General features: G+C 40.7%; 2 protein-coding genes across 2 annotated transcripts; both read left to right on the top strand.

Moving 5' to 3' along the window:
• The first annotated feature begins 472 nt into the window (after window positions 1-472).
• Window positions 473-1,611, top strand: LOC119291948 (type-5 thionin). Its single transcript, XM_037570760.1, has 3 exons — window positions 473-772; window positions 1,100-1,171; window positions 1,270-1,611. The coding sequence occupies exons 1-3, from the start codon at window positions 553-555 to the stop codon at window positions 1,368-1,370; spliced, it is 393 nt and encodes a 130-aa protein (XP_037426657.1). The 5' UTR covers window positions 473-552; the 3' UTR covers window positions 1,371-1,611.
• A 12,937-nt stretch (window positions 1,612-14,548) lies between these two features.
• On the top strand, window positions 14,549-15,836 carry LOC119339889 (type-5 thionin-like). The gene is made up of 3 exons (XM_037611823.1): window positions 14,549-14,856; window positions 15,217-15,294; window positions 15,393-15,836. Exons 1-3 carry the CDS (start codon window positions 14,634-14,636, stop codon window positions 15,497-15,499), a joined length of 408 nt encoding a protein of 135 aa, XP_037467720.1. The 5' UTR covers window positions 14,549-14,633; the 3' UTR covers window positions 15,500-15,836.
• Window positions 15,837-22,022: the final 6,186 nt, after the last annotated feature.

The raw sequence follows: 22,022 nt of genomic DNA, 5'->3' as shown, positions 1-22,022 counted from the left end.
CGTGTCATTTTGACAAAAAATGTATTTTGTCCAAACCCCGCCCCATAGTTGCATGCTGGGACAAAATAGGACCAGCTAGAGTGAAATCGGGTTTTAAAGTTTCCAAAAAATCTAAACAAAATGTGGTTGTGCCAGAAATACATTAGTACTTTATTGTGTGTGTGTAGTTCACGTCAAAACGTATTTCATCGTATATATTTTTTATAGAAATGCAGTGAAAAAACGCGCAGGCTTGCACGTAACATCCTACTGGATAGCTTCGCGCAGGTCACAGCATTGTCACCGCCGTCGTCGTCATCTGCTCCGGCCAACTTTGTCCGCGCGCCATCGATCCAACTTTTTGCCCCGTGTGGGAGAAGAAACTATGGCCCCGGTGTGCTTTGGTTTCACTTGCAACAACCAGTACTCATCTACACACTCCCACGACCATCATCTCCTAGTATAAAAATCCCTACCAGGAGCCATGGAACTCACTCTAGTCTCATCTGTCCTTCAACCAAAAGCCCCCATCAATACTTGTGCCTTCTGCAAGATAGCCCGGCAGCCATAGCCATGGGAGGAGGCCAAAAGGGTCTGGAGAGTGCGATCGTGTGCCTACTCGTGCTGGGGCTGGTCCTGGAGCAGGTGCAAGTAGAGGGCGTGGATTGCGGCGCAAACCCCTTCAAAGTGGCCTGCTTCAATTCTTGCCTTCTCGGTCCTAGTACAGTGTTCCAGTGCGCAGACTTCTGTGCTTGTCGAGTCCCCGCTAACTTGGCCTCTGCACGCAGCTCCGGTAAAGACAGACAACTCGCTACTTCTAATTTATATACTATCTCCTTTTCAAAGTGGATGTGGTTGTGATCCTAAAAAAGTGTAATGTCAAATTATAAAATTCCAAGTTTACCTATTAATTTAATAAACTATTCTGTATTTGTTAGTTGATATTTGTATGATCAGATTTGACATGAATAATGTTTCCGCTATACTAAGAAGTTTCTACCAGAAAATAGTTGTGAAAATAGCTAATACAGAATAAACGGTAGAGGCCATGCCAATACACAAAACATCGACATATTGTAACTGAGGAATTGTTTATCTCGGATCTACTTCGTTTTGGCAGATGAACCAAACGCCATTGAGTATTGCAGCTTGGGATGTAGGTCTTCCGTGTGTGACAATGTGATCAACACAGGTAAATAAAATCCATCTGAGTATATTTATATTTCATTTGTACATGCAAACTAATTGAAAAGTTAGTTCTTGACGCATACTATCCTATTTTGGCACCAGCTGACAACACCGAAGAGATGAAACTCTATGTGAAACGCTGCGGGGATGCTTGTGACAGTTTCTGTAAGGGGGATACTCTCTTGGCATCCCTTGATGACTAATAATGCATATGCTTGGTCTATGATTTCACAGGCCAAAGTTATGTCACACCATCGTGTTCAATAAAAAACAGGATCCCATTGAGAGTATCCAAACCAGTGTGTCAGTTTGTTTATGTGCTTGTGTGTATTTTCTTTTGTTGCTCCAATAAAAGATATCATGGTGGTGTCATATTGATGCCTGCCTGATGTACTGCCATGATTGAGATATAATAATATATGTTGTATCGTTTTTCTATGGATATAAACTCTATGAGCATATGCCTCACGTAATATTCTTTGGTCTTTGATTTATTTATTTTAGGCCTGACCTCAAGTTGTTTGATGTCTGTGATGTAAACCATGAAATGGATCTTGTTTTCCCCATTTTCAGTGAACACTTCTCTGCAGTATTCTGTTGATATGCCGAGGGTTACCTCCTTTTCGAAGAGGAAAATATTTAGTTGATATTTATGGCATTGATCAAACAAGTCCAGGCTACTACTTCAGATGAAACCGCCCATTTTCTGCAATATTCAAGGACATGTTCGACGCATAGAAGTAACTGCCCTAGTCCCTAGTCAGATGCAAGTGTCTAGAAGTCCTCCGTATTTTCATCATGTCTCCATCTACCATTAGCCGATAACTAGTCGCTTGCGCTTAAATGGGCGAACACTTTTGATATATATTTATCCAAAAGCTTGTATAAATTAGAATTGTTGGGGAAAAAAGATGTTCTATGAGTTTAACAATTTTTAAATACATGATTAACATTATTTTAAATGTACAAGTTTTTATATCTATATTTTTTTGTATACATGAAGAGAATAAATTGTAGAAGTTTAAATTTTTTAATACATGATTAACATTTTTTCAAATACATGTTTTGATATCTACTTTGTGCCAGACACATTGTACATTTTTCGTATACAGCTGAAACATTTATTTTATATATGTTTAACATTTCTCAAATACATGATTAACATTTTTTTCAAACATGTGTTTTTGAACATTGTTGTTCGCATATGTATTAAACAGTTTTTCAATTACGCGTTGAACATTTTTTTCAAATGCTATCACCATTTTCTAAAAGTTGCACAAACATTTTTTAACACTGCACAAATTTTTTCAAAAAATATATTTTAATGTCTACATTTTTCATACCCCATCTATATTTTTTATATACATCATAAAAATATACACGTTTAACATTTTTTCATATATATGTTTTGATGTTTAATTTGTTTCCATACATGTTGTATATTTTACCTATACATTAGAAACATTTTTCTATACATGTTTTGAATAAGAAATTATACTAGCATCGGGTTTCTCAACATAATTCAAACTTGGCTTTATGTTTTTGAAACCAAAATAGTTAGGACATACATGTCTCATTTGACCGATATATTTTTTAAATAAACCAATCGGGACAACTTTGATTGCAATAATAAGTCACTATCGGTCACTCTAAATGCACAACATGTTGACCGATATGCTTTGTAACAATCTTATTGCTAACAATTAAATTACCTTTCTTCGTTGGTCTCTCAAGATTGTTTATAAGGAATTTTTTTCTAATAGATGCATCAACAACAAAGTTATGACCAAATCTTAATATAGGTCATTACTTGCTAGACACCTCTTCAAATAGGTTGGGAGAGCATAATGATTGCATGACTTGAAAAATATCTTGCTCTGCTTTTGGATGACCCCCAACACCTTGTCTTCATCTTTTTCTTGATTGTTTGCATATTTACTTTGAAGATCTTTGTCAACTAAACTTTGTTCGGCTACTTGTTGTTGTCATTGAAGCTCGTCAACCTCTATGGCATGAAACTTATAAGGCAAGAAGTAGGTTTCATTAACTTTAGAAAAAAAAATCAAGCATGACTGTTTTGTTATGTTTTCCATGCCCTTTCTCAATAATGCTTGCCTCTTTGGATTTGATGGATTTAGAATATATACTACTTAATTCGGCTTTTTCAGCCGAAGCATTTTCACGTTCCGAATCCTTCTTTTCATTGATTTTACTAAGTCACAATGCTTCTTTTATTCGAGTCAATTTTTTTTCTCTTTGTTCCTGGCCCACGACCGAGTCCGCGAGCAGCCCACGGTCCGACGTCTTGGACAGTGGCACTACTTAGCGACTCATCAATTGATGTGTGCGGTCTGTGCGATCTTGGGTATATCGGTGTGGATTGGACATGGGAGAAAAAGGTGACGGGTGGATACTTCTGTAGGGTGCGGCTGGATAGGGCACTGGCTACTGCTAGCTGGAGCTCCTTGTTCCCTTTCGCTTCTGTGAGACATCTTGTGGCTGAAAAATCTGATCATTCACCAATTATCCTTTTTAATGATTTGGATGCAGCAAATAGGAGGATTGCTTTGGACAAACCGTTCCGCTATGAACAAATGTGGGAAACTCATGATGAATACTTCCCGATGCTTGAGCAGGTGTGGGCATCGTTAGGCAAGGCCGAGACGGTTCAAGATACCAGTTTGAAATTACATGCCCTGGCCTCGGCTTTGGCTGCATGGGGCAAGCACACTTTTGGTCAGGTGAGGAGTGAACTTAGAAGTTTGAAGAAAAAACTTGAGGAGCTAAGGTCTGAACCTAATAGGCAGGGGCCTTCCTATGAGGAGTTGAAAGTGCAAAACAGAATAATAGAGTTGAATTTCCGTGGAGAGATTATGTGGCGCCAACGTTCGCGCATACAGTGGCTTGCGGAGGGTGACGGCAATACAAAGTTTTTTCACCAAAAGGCGTCTATGACGAAAAGAAAAAATAGAATCAGTGAGCTTCTGAGGGAGGATGGCACATTATGCAGAGATGAAAAGGAATTGGGCAGCAAGGTGACCGAATTCTACAAGAATTTATATGCATCTGAAGGCACTGTTGGGATGGAGGAAGTGTTATCCCACATTCCTTGTAAAGTCAGTACTGAGATGAATGACATGCTTAATGCACCATATAAAGCTAGTGAAGTAAAGGAGGCCCTATTCCAAATGTATCCAACAAAGGCACCGGGACCGGATGGTTTTCCGGCGCATTTCTTTCAGCGGAATTGGAGTGTTTGCGGTGATGAGGTTACCGAGATGGTATTGCGTGTTCTCAATGGGCTAGATTCTCCGGAGGTTATAAATAAAACGTTCATCGTTCTTATCCCTAAGGTAAAAAACCCAACCTCTTTGGTCCAATTTCGACCGATTAGTTTGTGCAACGTAATCTTCAAGATTATTTCTAAAGTTCATTCTAACCAGCTGAAAAATATTTTACCGGAGATTATTTCCCAAGAGCAATCCGCTTTCGTTCCTGGCAGACTCATTACTGACAATGTTATAGCTGCATATGAATGCCTTCACTTCATGAAGAGATCAAGGAGTAAGAAAAATTCACATTGTGCATTGAAGCTTGACATGATGAAAGCGTATGATAGGGTTGAGTGGAACTACCTTGAAGCTGTTATGCTAAAAATTGGCTTGCATCCATCTTGGGTTCGTAAAGTTATGCAATGTGTGAATACAGTTTCCTTCTCAGTTTTGCTGAATGGTGGTCGACTGGAGGAGTTTAAACCCACCAAGGGCATCCGCCAAGGTGACCCGATCTCTCCGTATCTCTTCTTGCTAGCGGCAGAAGGTTTCTCGTGTTTGTTGAACTCCAAGGGTGAGAATGAAAATGTGAGGGGGGTAGTTGTCGCTCCTACGGCTCCTCCCGTCAATCATTTACTTTTTGCGGATGACAGTTTACTCATGTTGAAAGCAAATGATATCGCTGCTACTATCATCCGAGATACAGTGCAGCAGTATTGTGATGCTTCAGGCCAAATAGTTAATTTAACCAAGTCTTCTATCTTTTTTGGGAAGGGTTGCCCGGAGGCTACAAGGAATTCTATTAAATCCATTCTTACTGTTCCAAATGAGTCTTTAAATGAACGGTACCTTGGCTTACCGTCAGATGTGGGAAGGAGCAAGAATGGATCATTTAAGTACATAAAAGACAGAATGTGGGCAAAAGTTCAGGGCTGGATTGAGAAGTGTATGGCTTCATCTGGGAAGGAAATTTTAATAAAAGCAATCGCTCAGGAGATCCCCACTTACTCCATGTCATGCTTCTTGCTACCCCGGGGCCTTTGCAATCAGATGAATACTATGTTGAGGAATTTTTTTGGGGGGAGTAAAGATTGAAATAGAAAAACAACTTGGGTCTCTTGGGAGGATCTCACTATGCCCAAGTACATGGGTGGTCTGGGATTTCAGGACACTGAGCTCTTTAACCTCGCGATGTTGGCAAAACAAGGATGGATAATACTCCAGGAACCTAGTTCGTTGAGTGCTAGAATTTTGAAGGCAAAGTATTTCCCATCTTCAGACTTGTTGCAAGCAGAAATTGGATCACAACCATCACAAGTATGGAGAGCTGTTTATGCAGGCTTGGAAGTTTTGAAACAAGGGCTCATACGACGGATCGGTGATGGTGGATCAACGCACGTGTGGAACCAAAACTAGATTCCAAGGAACAATATGCTGCGGGCTTTGCACCCAATCTCTGATGTTCCTCCGGTTTTGGTTGCAGAACTAATTGATGTACCCTCCAGAAAGTGGGATCGGGCTGCTGTTTACCAGCACATGAATGTCATTGATGCTGAAGCTGTGTTAAATATTCCGCTGAGCACTTCTGCTTCAGAGGATTGGTGGGCGTGGCACTATGAGCGTTTAGGTATTTTCTCGGTACGGTCTGCGTACCACCTGCTGGTCGATACGAAGAGGCGAAGGGAGGATTGGCTATACCACCATGGAAGTATGTCAGATATGGCATCAAAACAGAAACAATGGCAGAAACTATGGAAAGCAAATGTCCCAGGGAAGATAATTTTTTTTTCTTGGAGATTAGCTCGGAACTCTATCCCGACTGGTGCAGTATTAAAACCGAGGCATATAGCTGATTCGGAGACCTGTTTTCTTTGCAATGCCAAAGTGGACAGCTGGCGCCATGCACTAATTGATTGCCGCATGTCAAAATGTGTCTGGGCACTAGTTGATGAGGACATAGTTGAGCATATGATTGCATGCCAATTCGATGATGCAAGGCTGTGGCTTACGGAGATGCAAGAATCAACGAGTGAACAAGTTTTTGCGAAGATTCTTGTGACACTCTGGGCAATTTGGTGGGCAAGGAGACAGGCAAAGCATGAAGAAATATCAGAGTCCCCTGTCTACTTTTTCTTTCATTCAAAGATTTTTGGATGATCTTCAGTTAATGCCAGCAAAGGAGAAGAAAAAACACGCTGGAGTTCAGAGAGGAGTCACGAAACGATGGTTGAAAAGTGGTCCTGGTGTAGCAAAGATTAATGTCGATGCTTCAATCTCCAGGAATAATGTAAGAGGTGCAAGTGCAGCCATCTGTCGTGATGACAAAGGTGTTTACCTGGGAGCTTCAGTGACTGTCTTTGATGGACTAGTCGATCCTGAATGTTTAGAAGCCCATGCTTGCTGTGAGGCATTCGCCCTAGCAACAGACCTGCAGTTGAGAAGGGTGAAAGTTGCAACTGACTGCTTAGCCACTGTCAATCATTTATATGGTAACTTCATGGGCTCCTCGACGACTATTATCAGGGATATAAAACTGAGAATGAGGCAAGTCGATGAATCTGAAGTGGTGCATGAAGCTAGAGAATGCAATTTTGAAGCTCATGCTTTGGCTAAGGCTTCGGCCTCTCTTGCCGCGGGACGGCACCTTTGGTTATCCACTTTTCCTACTGTTTTATTTGTACCAAACATCATTGAGGTTTAAATAAAGTGTGGTGACCCTAAAAAAATCAATTAATCCAAGAGTAATTAACAATTTCTGACTGGCAAAAATAAGCTTCGGCTCGTTCCGGCAACCCGTGACGCGCACACGTCGTGACGACGCGAGGCTTGCAGAGGAGGGGGAGGAGTGCGCGTGTACAACTCCTCTTCCCAAACTCCCAATGACATGTGGTAGAGCATCCCTTCTAAAGGGGTCTCACTCTCACTCTACTAGCAATATGGTACTAAACTTACCATCATTTGCCATGCATCTAAATGAGCCTTAGAGATTAACCAGAGATTATTGTCTTATATAGGCATAAGCCCAGCTATAAACTAACATATTTAAAACCAATGTTTTTTTCTTTCAAAACTATGTTATCCTTGGAAAACTACAAAAATGCTGAGCTGCCAAATACAACCTGATCTTTTTAGAAATTTCAATATGAGTCATATATAAAATTATAAATGTACATGAACGTATTTTATAGTATAGACTCATTTATTTTGCTTCGTATGTAGTTTATGTTAGAATCTCTAAAAAGACTTATATTTATAAATGGAGGAAATACTAGAATCTAACATATAAAAGCTGCTAGAGTACGTGCCCATCTGGAGGCATTGCGCGCGCTGTGCGTTTTCCACCGCTCGATCGAGTAGCTACAGTGTTTTTTTGGCTGCTGGCGACTGGTCAACCGTCCACTGTTTTCCACGTTCGTGGCCGCTTCAAGAGAGGATGACGGGTGGGGTTATGAGGCTGAGGGGGCCAGCGAGCAGAGGGTGTGTTTTTGTGGAGGGAGTTGACGGGATGGACTAGAGGAGCAGCGACGAGAGCGAGGACCAATCCTCTCCCGAAACCTAGCGCACCAGGACCAATCCCCTTCCTCCTCGAGCCCCACACCACTCCGCCCCATCTCGCCTCCCCTGCTCCTCTCGCACCGCCGCCTTCTCTCCCTGCCCACTTCCCCGGTGCTCAAGGTGCAGCAGCAGGGGCTCAACTACGTTCGATCCAGCCGGATCAGGCGCGGGTCGCCGGCATCCGACGCTGCATGCAGTGACTCTGGATCGGGCTCAAATCTCCGTCAGGAGATTAGGAGCGGCTGTTGCAGTGATTCTGGATCGGGCTCAAATCTCCGTCAGGAGATTAGGAGCGGCTGCTGCGGTGAGGGCAGCAGAGTTGCAGCGGAACCCACCTGGTCGAGCCCCCACCCCGGCGGCTGCCTGTAGAGGAGGAGAGGTCGAGGATGGCTCCCATAGCCCGTCGCAGGTGAGATATTTCTTCACCATTTACTCGTGTTTGCATGGTAACTTGATCGCATCTCCTAATTCATGGTTCCTATTTTTTTTGTTCTTATGCAGGTAGGGTTAGCGAGGAGAAGGTTGTCCTCAAAGAGACATCATGGTGTCTTGGCAGCCACCTCTCCTCATCTACTCCTAACAAGCGCATGTTCGATGGTTCATGGCATCATCGCTGTCGTCCTCGACAGTAGGAACATGAGCCGCAGAGAAGGCCGACTCTCGTGCCCGTCATCCGTCCACTCGAGAAGCCCGCCCATCCATCTATCGTCCACACCCCCATCTCCTCTGGTTGTTCTTGTCTCTTCAGGCAGGTGAGCTCCATCCTCCTCTCCCCCCTTCTATTTTGATTTTGTGCTGGTAGATGTGTTTGTTGTGGGTTCTGCTGCTGCCAAGCCCTGCTTGGCCTAACTCTACTTGTGCTACTGCTATGTGCTATTATATGTTGTTGGTTGCCTCCTTGGTTATTTGTGAATCTGAAAACACTTTGTGAGAAGCAAGGATTGAAGAGAAGGCTATGAGCCAATGAGAAGAGCTTCATTTTTAGTTTTTTTTAAGAATTGATGAAGGACATGTCATATGTTCAGTTCCTAACATTCTCTCTATGGTGTATGCACTTGTTGTTCATTGCATTGGAGGGAGAGGAGAAATCTTTATGAGAAGCAAGGATTGAAGAGAAGGCTATGAGCCAGTGAGAAAACCTGAACTTTAGTTTTATATATAAGAATTGATGAAGGATATGTCATATGTTCAGTTGCTTACATTTTCTCTATGGTGTATGTACCTGCTGTTCATTGCATTCGAGGGACAGGACAACAAGAGTAAGAAAGCCTTGCGGTGTGAAGGCAGTAGCACGCAGCTCCAAGTCAAGTGCATTGGTCTCAACGGCAAGAGACCAGTACCATCAGGTTCGCTTGACTGCTTGCTAGGTTAGTGGTTCATCTCTTATTCTTCTTCATGTAGGAAATATAAGGTGCGCATATAGAAGAGTCCATACTGGGCATCCTTTTCTTTTTTAGTTTTTGCAATCCATGCCAAAGGGTGTTATATATTTTCATAATTCTTACCGCTTACTTATTTTTTTGGCAACATAGATTTAAATGTAGTAACACGTGTTTATGATTTGCAGCCCGGCATCGAGCATCACTCTTAATAAAGCTACACGGTGGACGCTAATTGTCATATTTTGACCGACAAATCTGTTTGAATAGATTATACATGATTGATGATTATCAGATGATTGCAGTCTACCCCAGGGTGAGTTTATCCGTTTGGTTTATGCAAAAATGCTTATTTGGCTTCATGTGTAACATGATTTTTTAATATCTAATATTTGTTCTGTCCAACATGAGTACACGAGAAAGAAGTGCTACTGCTACATTACTGCTGCTTGCCAAGGGATAACAGAGTTCCATTGTAAAATGAAATGCCAGGTATTGAGGGCTAGATTGTACATGGCAAAGATTAATTTGTTATGGTGAAGCCAAAGCTTTAGTGTTTGATTCATTGGGTGTCATCTTTGTTAACTTATTATTAAGTATTGCTAATAGCTTCATGAGGTAATTATGCAGCTATATATGTGTTTGTTTTTTACTGTAGTGAGATCACCTATTTTAATTTAGAAAATAGAAACATGAAGTATGGTTATAAGAATCTAATAGTAGATGTTCTTAGCATGAACAAGCTCTGTAATGTACCTACTAATAATAGCACAATCAAATATTTCCTGAGCTGCGCCTGTCAAACATGACTGAGCATGCCCTGTTTTACTTTACTAAGAGTAGTATGTGGCCGTTGCTCTAATATTCAACCATGTTCTTGAATTGGGAATTATGTATAGTTAAACTGCTTGTGTGTTGGTCTCATGTATACAAGTGAAAGAAAATAAAAAACAGATGGAGGAAGGGAACTGCTTGCTTTTCTTTTCCTTTTGTTTCTCTGTTTGATAATTACTCCCTATGATGGGAGGGTTTGAGAATAGAAATGTCCTACTCTTTGATCCGTTCTAGTGTGAACGGCTCAATGGCAAGCGTGGCTGTCTGCTCCTCGCTCTATTGGTTGTGTCTCTGTCTTCCCCATGCGCTGCGCCACACGCCTATTTGTGGCTTGCGTGCTGCTGCTACATTTATGGTGTGTTGGCTTGATATGCGCACGCGTGTGGTCCCCAATCGCATGTGTGACAAAGTTTCCCATTAACAACCTAGCTATAATATGTAAGATGATATAATACTATGAAATAGACAAAAAATGGTATCTCATTGAGAAATTTGTTTATTTAGATGCCTAAAACAAAAAACAGGTGATAGAATCCTAACCGGATATTCACTTCCAAGATGAGGCTTGTAGAGATCGTAAACATGAGTCATGTGAAAAGCTCTATATTTGCTTTTGAAAGAAATAGGTGCATTTGGACCAATAAGCATAGAAACTGCAGCAGCTTCACCAGGACGAGCTGGTCCCTCTGCATAAACCTGAACATAATATGGGACAACAAATGAATGTTGCATGGAGACAAAAGGAATAGAAACTGAACCCACTTAGTGCAACAGTTAGATGGCTATATTGGGTGACTAACCGTGCTATCTGTGCAGACTACAAGGCCGTAACGTTCATCCCAGCATGGATTTTGGACCGAAGTCACACCAATTCAAGAGGGAAGTTGTTCCACCATAACATGCATTACTGGAGTCAAACTCCCTCGATGTTGGTATTACCACTTTCCTGTATTTGTGACAAGTGTCAACAGTAGCGACTGAGTGAGTGAGACAGAAACTGAACTAATAACAAACAACTAAAAGAACTAGAAACCGTGAATTCATAAAGATCAACATTTAGAGGGTGAATATATGTGGGATACTATTCCATGATTTACCTCTAAAAATTGCATCAGCCACGTTTTGATGGATTTACTTTTGTCTATCACTGTCTCGCTACCAACCTCAAGGCGGCCAATTAGCTTGAGATCAATGTATTACTTTTCCAGCAGGGATTTGACAATTGTCAAGCTGACACAACTTTATAACTTGAGCATTCAGATACCGGATAGAGCATTGCATTAAATATATATACGTATTTGATCTAATTGCTTCCTAGGTAACATATAAAATGAAAGTATGTATCGAGTTTGGTAATGGCCTCTCCTAATTTACTTGCAAGGGCGAATCACATCGGCCATCACTTCTAGACTGCCTCGAAGGCTCGACATAAAGCTCAACAAGTGCCATCGCCACTGTCGTGTTGTTTTTATTCTAACGTGATCTACTTGAGGTGCGGTCGCCCCATTATTTACAATGCGCTCAATCATCTATTACCATTGCCATGGTGTTCTTGCTGCATATGTGTTGATAGTCTTCCTGCATTTTTTTGGCTTGCAGACCAGGAGACAAGATTCTATTGGGTCCAGCTCCTAATGATTGATGATGTATAATTTGTCTAATTCCAGTTCTTGGAGCCACCCACTCCTCACTTAGTGATAGTCATGTAGTTTCTTATGTGTTGCCTTGAAAACTGTACTAATTGTAATTCTGTTGCTCTCAAGTTTGCTAATGTGTTGTTCTGTAGTTGTAGACGTCTTTCACTTGACTGGCTTGACCTCTTATTATTATATTGCATATTTTTAGATGATATTGGCACTCACTGAAGCATCGATTTTTTTCTGTGTTCATTGGAAGTTTTTTTAACTTCATCTTCCTTTGTGCTAAATGTTCTTCCTTATTGAACTATCGGTTCAATTGTAGGTTGCGTGTTGTACCTAAGGTTGGATATATGGTGATATGGTAAAGCCGATTTGGGAAAGCGGGTGTACAATGTGCATAAATTAAGAAAACAAATTATAGTATGTGATGTGATCATTGCATTTTAATTTTGTGTATGTGATCACCTCAAGTAGGTAAATGCTGAATGCACTTCTCTGGCAAGCGCACGCATCAAGGTGTCATTTTTTACTCAATCAATTTCAAAACAAGGCATGAGACTGCCACTCTTTTATTGCATTATGTAAAGATATGTGGTGTGAGGAAAGGAGAATTGTGGCAGCTCATGTTTTAAAGTGATGGCGAGCTGACAATGCAGCCATTATTTGGGCAAGTATTCTGAAAACAGGAATTGCATGTAGTTTAATGGCTATATGGTTGGTGAATCACTGTCGGTATACCAGATCTAGCAAGCAGTGAGATCATGGTAATGTAGGTGGTAAAGTTGAAGTTGATTGCCCCTGTGATGAAGATCTCCATGTCCTTGTTGTGGGCGTGCTTGTTCAGTAGTGAGGGCCTGGGGGCAGCTCTCTTCCACCATGTATGCTGAATGCATTCCATCCGAAACAAAATTAACTGTGTGCTTAGAGCAGGTAAGACAATGGTGGCTGCGTCGCTGGTTGCTGGCCAGCTCCATGTATTGCTGGATTGACACACTTCCTTCGGCTCTATGCAGTGGGTGCACCGATCAATCTCCTCCTGTCAAAGTTGGCAATTCAAGAAGCAAGTTAAACTTGAAGGGAAGCATCAGTCCACAAAAATCAACCACTCTCATCCTCTGTAGTGCACGACGCCCTCCACAACAATTGAAGCACGAAAGCGGCATCTCTACAAAAACCAGAGCCCAATCCAATGACTTCGTTGCTCGAGAAACACCATACTGAACCCAGCCCAAGATAGCGAACAACAAATCCAATACCAGATGAAACAATACAAACCAGATCAGGGAAGAGCAGCAAATCGAGCAGACGGCAGGGAGAGACGGATGACCTGAACATCAGTGGCGCAGATCGTATGGACGGGGAAGCAGCGCCCCAAGAAGCAGTCATGGGAAGCAGCACTGATAGCCGGAACATCACGACGACGGCAATCCTACAACCACTGCAAGGAGCCGAGGCGTACCCAGCACCACCCAAATCACCAATCTGCTCTGTCCAGAGCTGCGCTGAGTGGCTAACCGGTGGGAGGACACGCGCACAGGCAAACCCACACACACCAGACACGCGTGGTTTGGACCAGCGGGAGGCTTCACACACCAGACACGCTGCTATTGCTTTTTGTGAATGTTGTGGCCCACAGGTCCACCCGTCCACCCGTGAACGATGTGGCCCACCAGGAAAATACATTTCTGAGTGCTCCCAGGTCCCAACCATCTATTGTCAGGGTTTTCTACACAAAAAATCTATTGCCAGGGAAATCCCTCAAAAAAAATCTATTGTTAGGTAGTTTTTCTTTTTTAAGGGTCTATATTATCAGGAAGGTTTTATTCACAGAAACAAGTGTGACGACTGGTCAAAATCTTACCCCTCAATTGTTTTTCCGAAAATGATTTAGATCTATCATCAATGTTCACTGGAAATACAAAGCATATAAAACATAATAAAAAAATACATTGAGATTCCAAAACCACTGCATACACTATGTTGTTGATGCGCCGCTGTCGCCACTTCCCTATCGGAGCCGGCTTGACCTGGTCGATGATAGTCAAAAAGTTTCGTGCACGTGCCCCTAAGGACCAATGCCTTGGAGCTGTAGTCATCGTTGTTGAACTCTTGCATAGATCTGAAGCACCTGACACCACTCGTCACATGACGAAAGATCCTAACTTCACCGCCCCAGGTAATGTTCACGAGTTCATGTATTAAATACATTTTATCGTGTCACTTGTGTTTACTCTTTTTTTAATGCAAGTTTACAGCTACTCGGTGTTCCTAATTGTAGGCTCAACTATCTTGACCTACCAGTGATCTAATTTGTGGCATTATTACCTTAAGAAAATATTTGCAATTAATTTTCTTTGTATATAGGGTATAAGTTCTTACAAAATGTACTCAAATATACGGTTATTGAAAAAATACAAATATTTTCAACACAAACATGGTTTTAAACAGGTCTTTGCGCCATTTGGCGCAACTGGTCATCTAGTGTAGTTAAAAAACGCGCCGGCGTGCACGTAACATCCCTACTGGATAGGTGCGCCCAGGTCACAACTTTGTCCGCGCGCGCCGTCGATCCAAACTTTTTATCCCGTGTGGGAGAAGAAACTATGGCCCTGGTGTGCTTTGGTTTCACGTGCAACAACCAGTACTCATCTACACACTCCCACGACCATCATCTCCTAGTATAAAAATCGATACTAGTAGCCATCCAAATCTAGCCTCAGAAGCCCTTGAACCAAAGCCCCCATTATTACTTGTGCCTCCTGGAGGAGAGCCCGGCAGCCATAGCCATGGGAGGAAGCAAGAGGGGTCTGGGGAGTGTGATCGTGTGTTTACTCGTGCTGGGGCTGGTCCTCAAGCAGGTGCAACATGTAGAGGGCGTGGATTGCGGCGGGAGCATCTTCAAAGTGGCCTGCTACCATTCTTGCCTTCTCGGTCCTAGTACAGTGTTTCAGTGCGCAGACTTCTGTGGCTGTCACCTCCCCGCTGACTTGGCCTTTGTACGCAGCTCCGGTAAAGACACACAACTCACTACTACTTTTACTTTATACTCCCTCCGTCTCATATAGTACTAATTACCGCTCAATCTGATCCATCTAGCACTAAAATACGTTTAGATACATCTGATTGAGCGACAATTAATATGATACGAAGTATATACTACTCTCTCTGTCCCATTGGGACGCAGAAAGTATAAAAAAGTAGACATGATCCTAAAAGAGTATTTTTCCCAAGTTTACCTACTAACATAATATAAACTATTATTAATTTGTTTAGATGATTTGTATGATCATATTTGACATGAATAATGTTTCCATGATCCCAAAAAGTAGTTGTGAAAATAGCTAATACAGATCTATTTCGTTTTGGCAGATGAACTAAACACCATTGAGTATTGCAGCTTAGAATGTAGGTCTTCCATGTGTGACAACATGGTCATGGTCAACATAGGTAAATAAAATCCATCTGAATATATTTATATTTCATTTGTATGTGCAAACTAATTGAAAAGTTAGTAATTGAGGCATACTATGTTTCTTTGGCACCAGCTATCAACAGTGAAGAGATGAAACTCTATGTGAAACTCTGCGGTGATGCTTGTGATAGTTTGTGTAAGGGGAATGCTCTCCTGGCATCCCTTGATCTTGATGACTAATAATGGATAAGCATGGTCTGAAATTTCACAGGCCAAAGTTACGTCTCGCCTTCGTGTTCAATAAAACTGGATCCCATTGAGAGTATCCAAACCAGTGTGCCAGTTTGTTCATGTGCTTGTGTGTATTTTCTTTCGTTGCTACAATAAAAGATATTACATGTGTCATTTGCCTATGGATATAAACTCTATGAGCATATGCCTCGTGTAATATTATTTGGTCTTCAATTTATTTTTTTTAGGCTTGACCTCAAGTTGTTTGATGTATGTGATGTAAACCATGAAATGGATCTTTTTTTTCCGCATTTTCAGTGAACACTTCGCTGCAGTATTCTGTTGATATGCCGGGGGTTTTGACCTCCTTTTTGAAGAGAAAAAAAATATCCAGTTGATATTTATGGTACCGGTCAAACAAGTCTGGCCTATTATTTCAGATGAAACCGGCCATTTTCTGCAATATTCAAGGACATGTTCATTCTTTTTTGCAAAATATACAAGGACATGCTCATTTTCTTTTTTGCAAAATATACATGTTCATATTTAAACGCATATAGAAGTAACTGCCCTAGTCAGATGCATGTGTCTAGCTAGCATCCGCCGTATTTCCACCATGTCTCCATCTACCATTAGCCGATAACTAGTCGTCAACGCTAGCGCTTAAACGGTAGAGCACTTGTGATATGTATATTTATCTAAAAGCTTGTAAAAATTAGAATTGTTGGGAAAAAAGATGTTCTATGAGTTATTATTAAACATGACATGTGCAGAAGTTTTCATTAAGTCAAAAGAAGTTTTGTCGAAAAATGTCAAAACGAGTTACATCACTAATTTTTCGTTACAACATTATCTTTTTCCAACAATCAAATGTGTCACAACATCATACATATTCTTCATGTGTCTTGAGCAAAAATAAAACAAAATTTGCGAGTACATGTGTCTTGAACAGTTACTTCTGATTTATGGACAACGTACAAATATGAACATGCAACTCTGTTAAGTTTGTATGCATTCACACATAATATACATAGTTGCAATAGAAGAGTAGAAAACAAATGATGCCACTGACAATAGAGAAATCAATGTTACAAATCTATTAACGACTACCAGGAAGTATTATACATTGTTATAACGACGACCCGGAAATAATCAAAAACCATCACCACCACCATCATCAATGGTTCCAGCCAAAATTCCAGGGATGGGTGCCTACCATAAAATTGTCATTTACCGCAAGGTTGCTTGTTGTGGTTTCTAGAAGAATCACGCTCATTGGAATGACTATTCTGGAAGAGTCCCAGCTCATTTAAATGAGCAGTCTAACTCTGAGAGAATCATCATTGGCAAGTTAGCTACCTAAATTTCAACAAAAAACATTTTTCATGAAAAAACTTTTAAAATATGTAATTAGTTTAAAGTTTTTATTTCTGATTTTAATTGGATCTTGATTGAAAATTCAAAGCTATATCAAAGTAAACAATGTTCTTGTCACTAGGCCTGACAAGTGAGCATTGCCGGTCAATTTTAGCATTTCATGGAGATTTGAGATTTGTAATAATCATTAGCACAAAAATAGTGTTTTTATGACTGAGAACTTTTTTTAAAAATAACATGCTGAAATTGGGGTGCTGCGAATTCACGCGCATCATTTGTCCGCCTGCTGCCTCTTGCGGGAGTTATATCTTGCTTATAGCAAGATGTATACTCCCCTCGCTTGAAGCTTTTACCTGCCCACTCATTCGCTAGTTGTCGCTGTGCTTCTCTTGTTCGCTTCATTTTTTTGGTTTTCTTCCTTTTTATTTGTTTCTTTCTCGTTTTTCTTTGTTTATTTCTCAGTTTTTATTTTTATTTTTCTTTGGTTTTCATTGTGTTCAATGTTTTTTTTTCAGTTTTTGTTTCTTTTTTCTTCTTCAACACATTTCTACTTTTTTCACATACAATTTTTTTGTTATATAGATCAAAAACATATTTTATGCATCTTTAACATTTTTAAATACATGATTAACATTTTTATAATATAAATTCTGATATCTACTTTTTTCGATACACCTCGTACATTTTTCTTATACATATGAAACGTTATTTGTGTACATTTTCAGTATTATAAAACTACATGATTAATATTATTTTAAATGTAAGTTTTTATGTCTACATTTTTTTATACATCTAGGAAAAAATATTATACATGTTTAACAAATTTTAAATACATGATTAACATTTGTAAATACAATGATTAATTTTCTTTCAAATACATGTTTGATGTGTACTTTGTGCCAGACACATTGTACATTTTTGGTATGCATCTGAAACATTTATGTTATATATGTTTAGCATTTCTCAAAAACATGATTAAATTTTTTTAAACACGTGTTTTTGAACATTGTTGTCTGAATATTTGTTAAAAAAATTCAATTACGTGTTGAGACATTTTTTCCAAATGCTATCACAATTTTTTTAAGTTGCACAAACACTTTTTTAACACCGCACACACTTTTTTTAAAATATATATTGATGTCTACATTTTCCATAGACCATCTAAATATTTTTATACATCATAAAAAATATAACCGTTTAACATTTTTTTTCAAAAAAATGTTTTGATGTCTACTTTTTTTATACACGTTGTATATTTTTCATATAGATTAGAAACATTTTTCTATACGCGTTTAACATTTTTCAAACACAAACCTATAATTTATTAAAAAATTATATAAATTATTTTGTAATATTTATATATATAAATATACATTTTTTTAAAATAGTAAAAAAAGGAAAGAAAAAATACGAAAAAAAACAAGCGCTTAAGGCCCGTGGATCTCTAGCGAGCTGGGCCGGCCCATATCGTCTCCTTCAGTCTCACTATTAAGCAACTCATAATTATCTGAGAAATTTTGGTCCCTCGGCTCCGGCTGCCATCTTGGCACTGGGAGGTGGGAGGACCTCGGATCTTCAAGATCTATATGTTCCTCGTCAACACCTAATGATCGTCATAATTTTGTGAGAATAAACTTCCTCTCGTTCTTTGGGCAGTGCCATGAGGTTAGAGAGTTTTCTGTCCTCGCAGATTTGATTATTTGGATATGATGAGTTTATGTGATGAGGACGTCAGTACCATTGTTAAACCCATTGCCCCTTCTGCTATACATACTGGACCAATTATTTGAGCTCGCGCATGCCAATTGAATTACCGGGTACTTTCATTTCTTGGTAACAATTCTAATGTTCATGAGAATATGACGTTGCCTAAATTGGATACATTTGTTTTACTTACAAATGAAGGGCCTAGCTTGAACAAGAAAGATGAACATTGGAGCAAGATCAAGCATGGAGTTGATGGCATGCGCAAGGGAAACAAGAACGGAGTTTCAAGTGACGATTTCACAACTTTGAAGCCATCATAATGAGTGCATGAAGGCTTGGACGAAATATACAAGATGTTACTTCATAAATTTCATCCAGAGGCTATTATAAGTGTTGCGACACCTTATTATTGGGGCAGACCCATGCAATTTCAAAATACTTCAGTATAGGCTTCTTTTAGACTCCGTATGTATGGGAAAACAGAGTTAAGTGTTGGTTTCAGACCCCTCCTCCAAGGGGTCATAAAATTCCCCCCTACTCCATATATACAGCCCTTAGGGCATGGTTTAGACTTTGGTTTTGTTTAGATTAAAGCTCCTCATAGCTGTAACTTCACGTACTTTGGTTGTGTTCAACGACCAGACCAAGACGTCACAGAACCCCACCATGATCAATAGAGCTTTCATCTTATATTCGCATATCCAGATTGCAATTTAGCTTCTTGCTTGTTCTTCGTTTGTTTGAAGGAAATAGACCCTCGTGGTCAGGTTGATCGTGCTTCAACATGGTCAATAACCTCTCAGATTTGGTTTAGCGATTGCTAAGGCGCGGCGTCCTCGCACGTTCGTAGTCGGATCGTCAAAGTCCACTTTTCCGAAAACGATAATCACCATCTCATCGAAAGACGAACACCTTTGCCTCTATCGTTATGTTGCCGTATCAAGATTTTTTGTTGGTTTGATTCTTTGTGGAGGTGAAATCTTTATCAACACCATGGTGAAGATATAGTGATTCGACGACCTATACTTCTAGGGGATCATCCTGGCCCAAGTACGTTTATCGATTAAGGCTTTCCATCTTTTTAGATGGGCGGCTCAAGGCGCTTTCAAAAATCATTATTGCTAAAGTTCGTGTAGCTGAAAGAGTGACACATCGTTACTCTAGTTTAGTTGCAACCTCTCTACCTAAGTCTTTGAGTATTTCTTCAAGTAAAGATTGATACCATGAAGAAGGTGTTTACAAGATATTTCATTATAATTTTTAGTCATAGGAGTTACTTTATATTTTCTTGACCTTAGATCCAAATCAGTGTGTTGTGATTGTTATGAGCACCAATGAAGTTACAGTTGTTAAACCTCATAGTTACACTAAAAAAATGCACCTCAAGAAAAGAAAATCATAGTGGCGCCCGCCTCCCCCATACGGCGGCATCGCACCAGGCGACCAGCGATGGCAGCGCCCCTCCCGTCGGCTCGTCCGCCGCCACTCCCGGTTCCGGATCCTGTAGTGGACGCCAGGGAGGACATCACCCTCTCCCGCGTGCGCCGAGCTGACCACCGAGGAGGGAATCGAGGCGGCGGCGCCCTTCCGCGCTCGGTCCCTAACCTGAAGCGGCTGGCCGGTGGCCGCGAGGACCGCAAGGCAGCGGTATGGCGTTGAATTTTGTGCCCTTCTCCATTGTTCAAGATTTCGTATGTCGTGGTGTTCGTCATGGCCGGGAGCAGGAGTATGTCGAGTTCCTGCAGATGCCCAAGCTCCGCTCCACTGCTTTCGGTGAGCGCTCTCTCAATCTCTCTGTTTCCTCGTACGAGGACGATTGGCAGCGGGTGTAGGAGTACATTTTTTGCTTATTTGACACTAATAGGAAGAATAAAATGCCGGAGTAGGATTGCCAAGCGTTTGTGAGGCACAAATAAGCAATTTTCTCTTTTGTTTTAGCTTGATACTAGGAAAATTGCCCGTGCGTTGCAACAGGAGAAAAAACCATATGCCCATTGCCCGTGCTTCGCTATTGGTTAAACAACAACTGCGATAAAGCGGCAGACGACAATGCAGCTAAATAAACCAAATGGATTTTTTAGACATAAATGAACCACATAGATAATTAAGTGTATATGGTTGATGGATCAATTAACAATATGATTCTTTGGGAACATATGCCCGTGCGTTGTAATGGGGAAAATGTGGCACTCCCCTAGCCGAATAAGTATCCATTTTCTCTAACATGAAAAATAATTGTACTTTCACCCAAATCATTCTTGCAAAACTCCTAAGGAACGTGTTGATTGTTTGGTTTCCAACTTCTCTATTTTATTTGGACACCCACTATTTCAGGTGCTATCCACTAGCAATGGTGTACTAATTGTCCATGATTAATGCAAGACATATATGTAGTGCCATGGACAGAAGGATCTGGGATATTTGATTAACTGTTGTGACTGGTTCATTAACCGGAAACACACATAATTATATTTTCTAAACCGGAGACAATTTTCTTATGGGCAATCTTCTCACAAAGCTCTATGAAATTGCATAATTAATTGTTGTGTTTCATTATGAGTTATCCCATGTGCATGCATGGTATACTTATACATAAGAAAATAAATCCTGTTATGTGAGACATGAACATCAGAAGAATGGTGCATATAGAAACACTTTTATATGATGGATGCTAGTGTGATGCATATATACATAGACTTAGAGTGTGTGCTTGCCCGTGAATAATTCTTGTCTAAAGAGTGAGTGCTTTTAATACAAAAAAATACAATTTCTTTTGAATATATACCAAGCGAAAAGGGAAATAGGAATCGATTTCATACCCGCACTTAGTAGGTCGTGTGCAAACGTGTGTTTGCTTGCTACCATAGTTGTATGCATCTTGTCCATGGGGCTTGCTTACTTGCATGCGTGTTGCATAGATCGTGGCATGTCCACAAATGACTGATCTGAAAATAATGCAGTGTCCAGGTGCTCGACATGGAGGATGCGTTGGTATCTATCCTCGTCGTATACGTTTCCCGTCCAAGTACACCAGCGTGTCTGGATCTGTGTGCATATGCATGAGGCAACAGCTGATGCCGCCGCGTCCTGTATCTGCCAGCCCTTCCTAGGTCCTGGGCGGTATAAGTACATTTATATAGCACCTAGGTAGTAAAACAGATGGTCTAGCCGATGTCTACTTCTAGTCCTATCTCAAATATTTTCTTTTCTCTCCTCTCCATCTGTTTCTCTTTTCTGAGATGAGAAAATAAAAACCTTCAGCAGTGCTAGGCCGGCCCAACTCTCCTTGTCTCTCTCTCTCTCCCTAGTTTTTCCTCCAGCCCAGCTGGGCCTACCAGGGCCTGCCGGCCCATCTCCTAACCAAGGCCCGCCTAAACCCTTCTAAACCTAGCTGCACAGGAGCCATCGCTCCATCCCCTCACAGCCACTCGATCCCAACTCTTTGCCT

Source organism: Triticum dicoccoides, chromosome 1A, assembly GCF_002162155.2.
Source record: "Triticum dicoccoides isolate Atlit2015 ecotype Zavitan chromosome 1A, WEW_v2.0, whole genome shotgun sequence".
Lineage (NCBI taxonomy): Eukaryota > Viridiplantae > Streptophyta > Magnoliopsida > Poales > Poaceae > Triticum > Triticum dicoccoides.
This window is presented reverse-complemented; position numbering and strand designations above follow the sequence as displayed.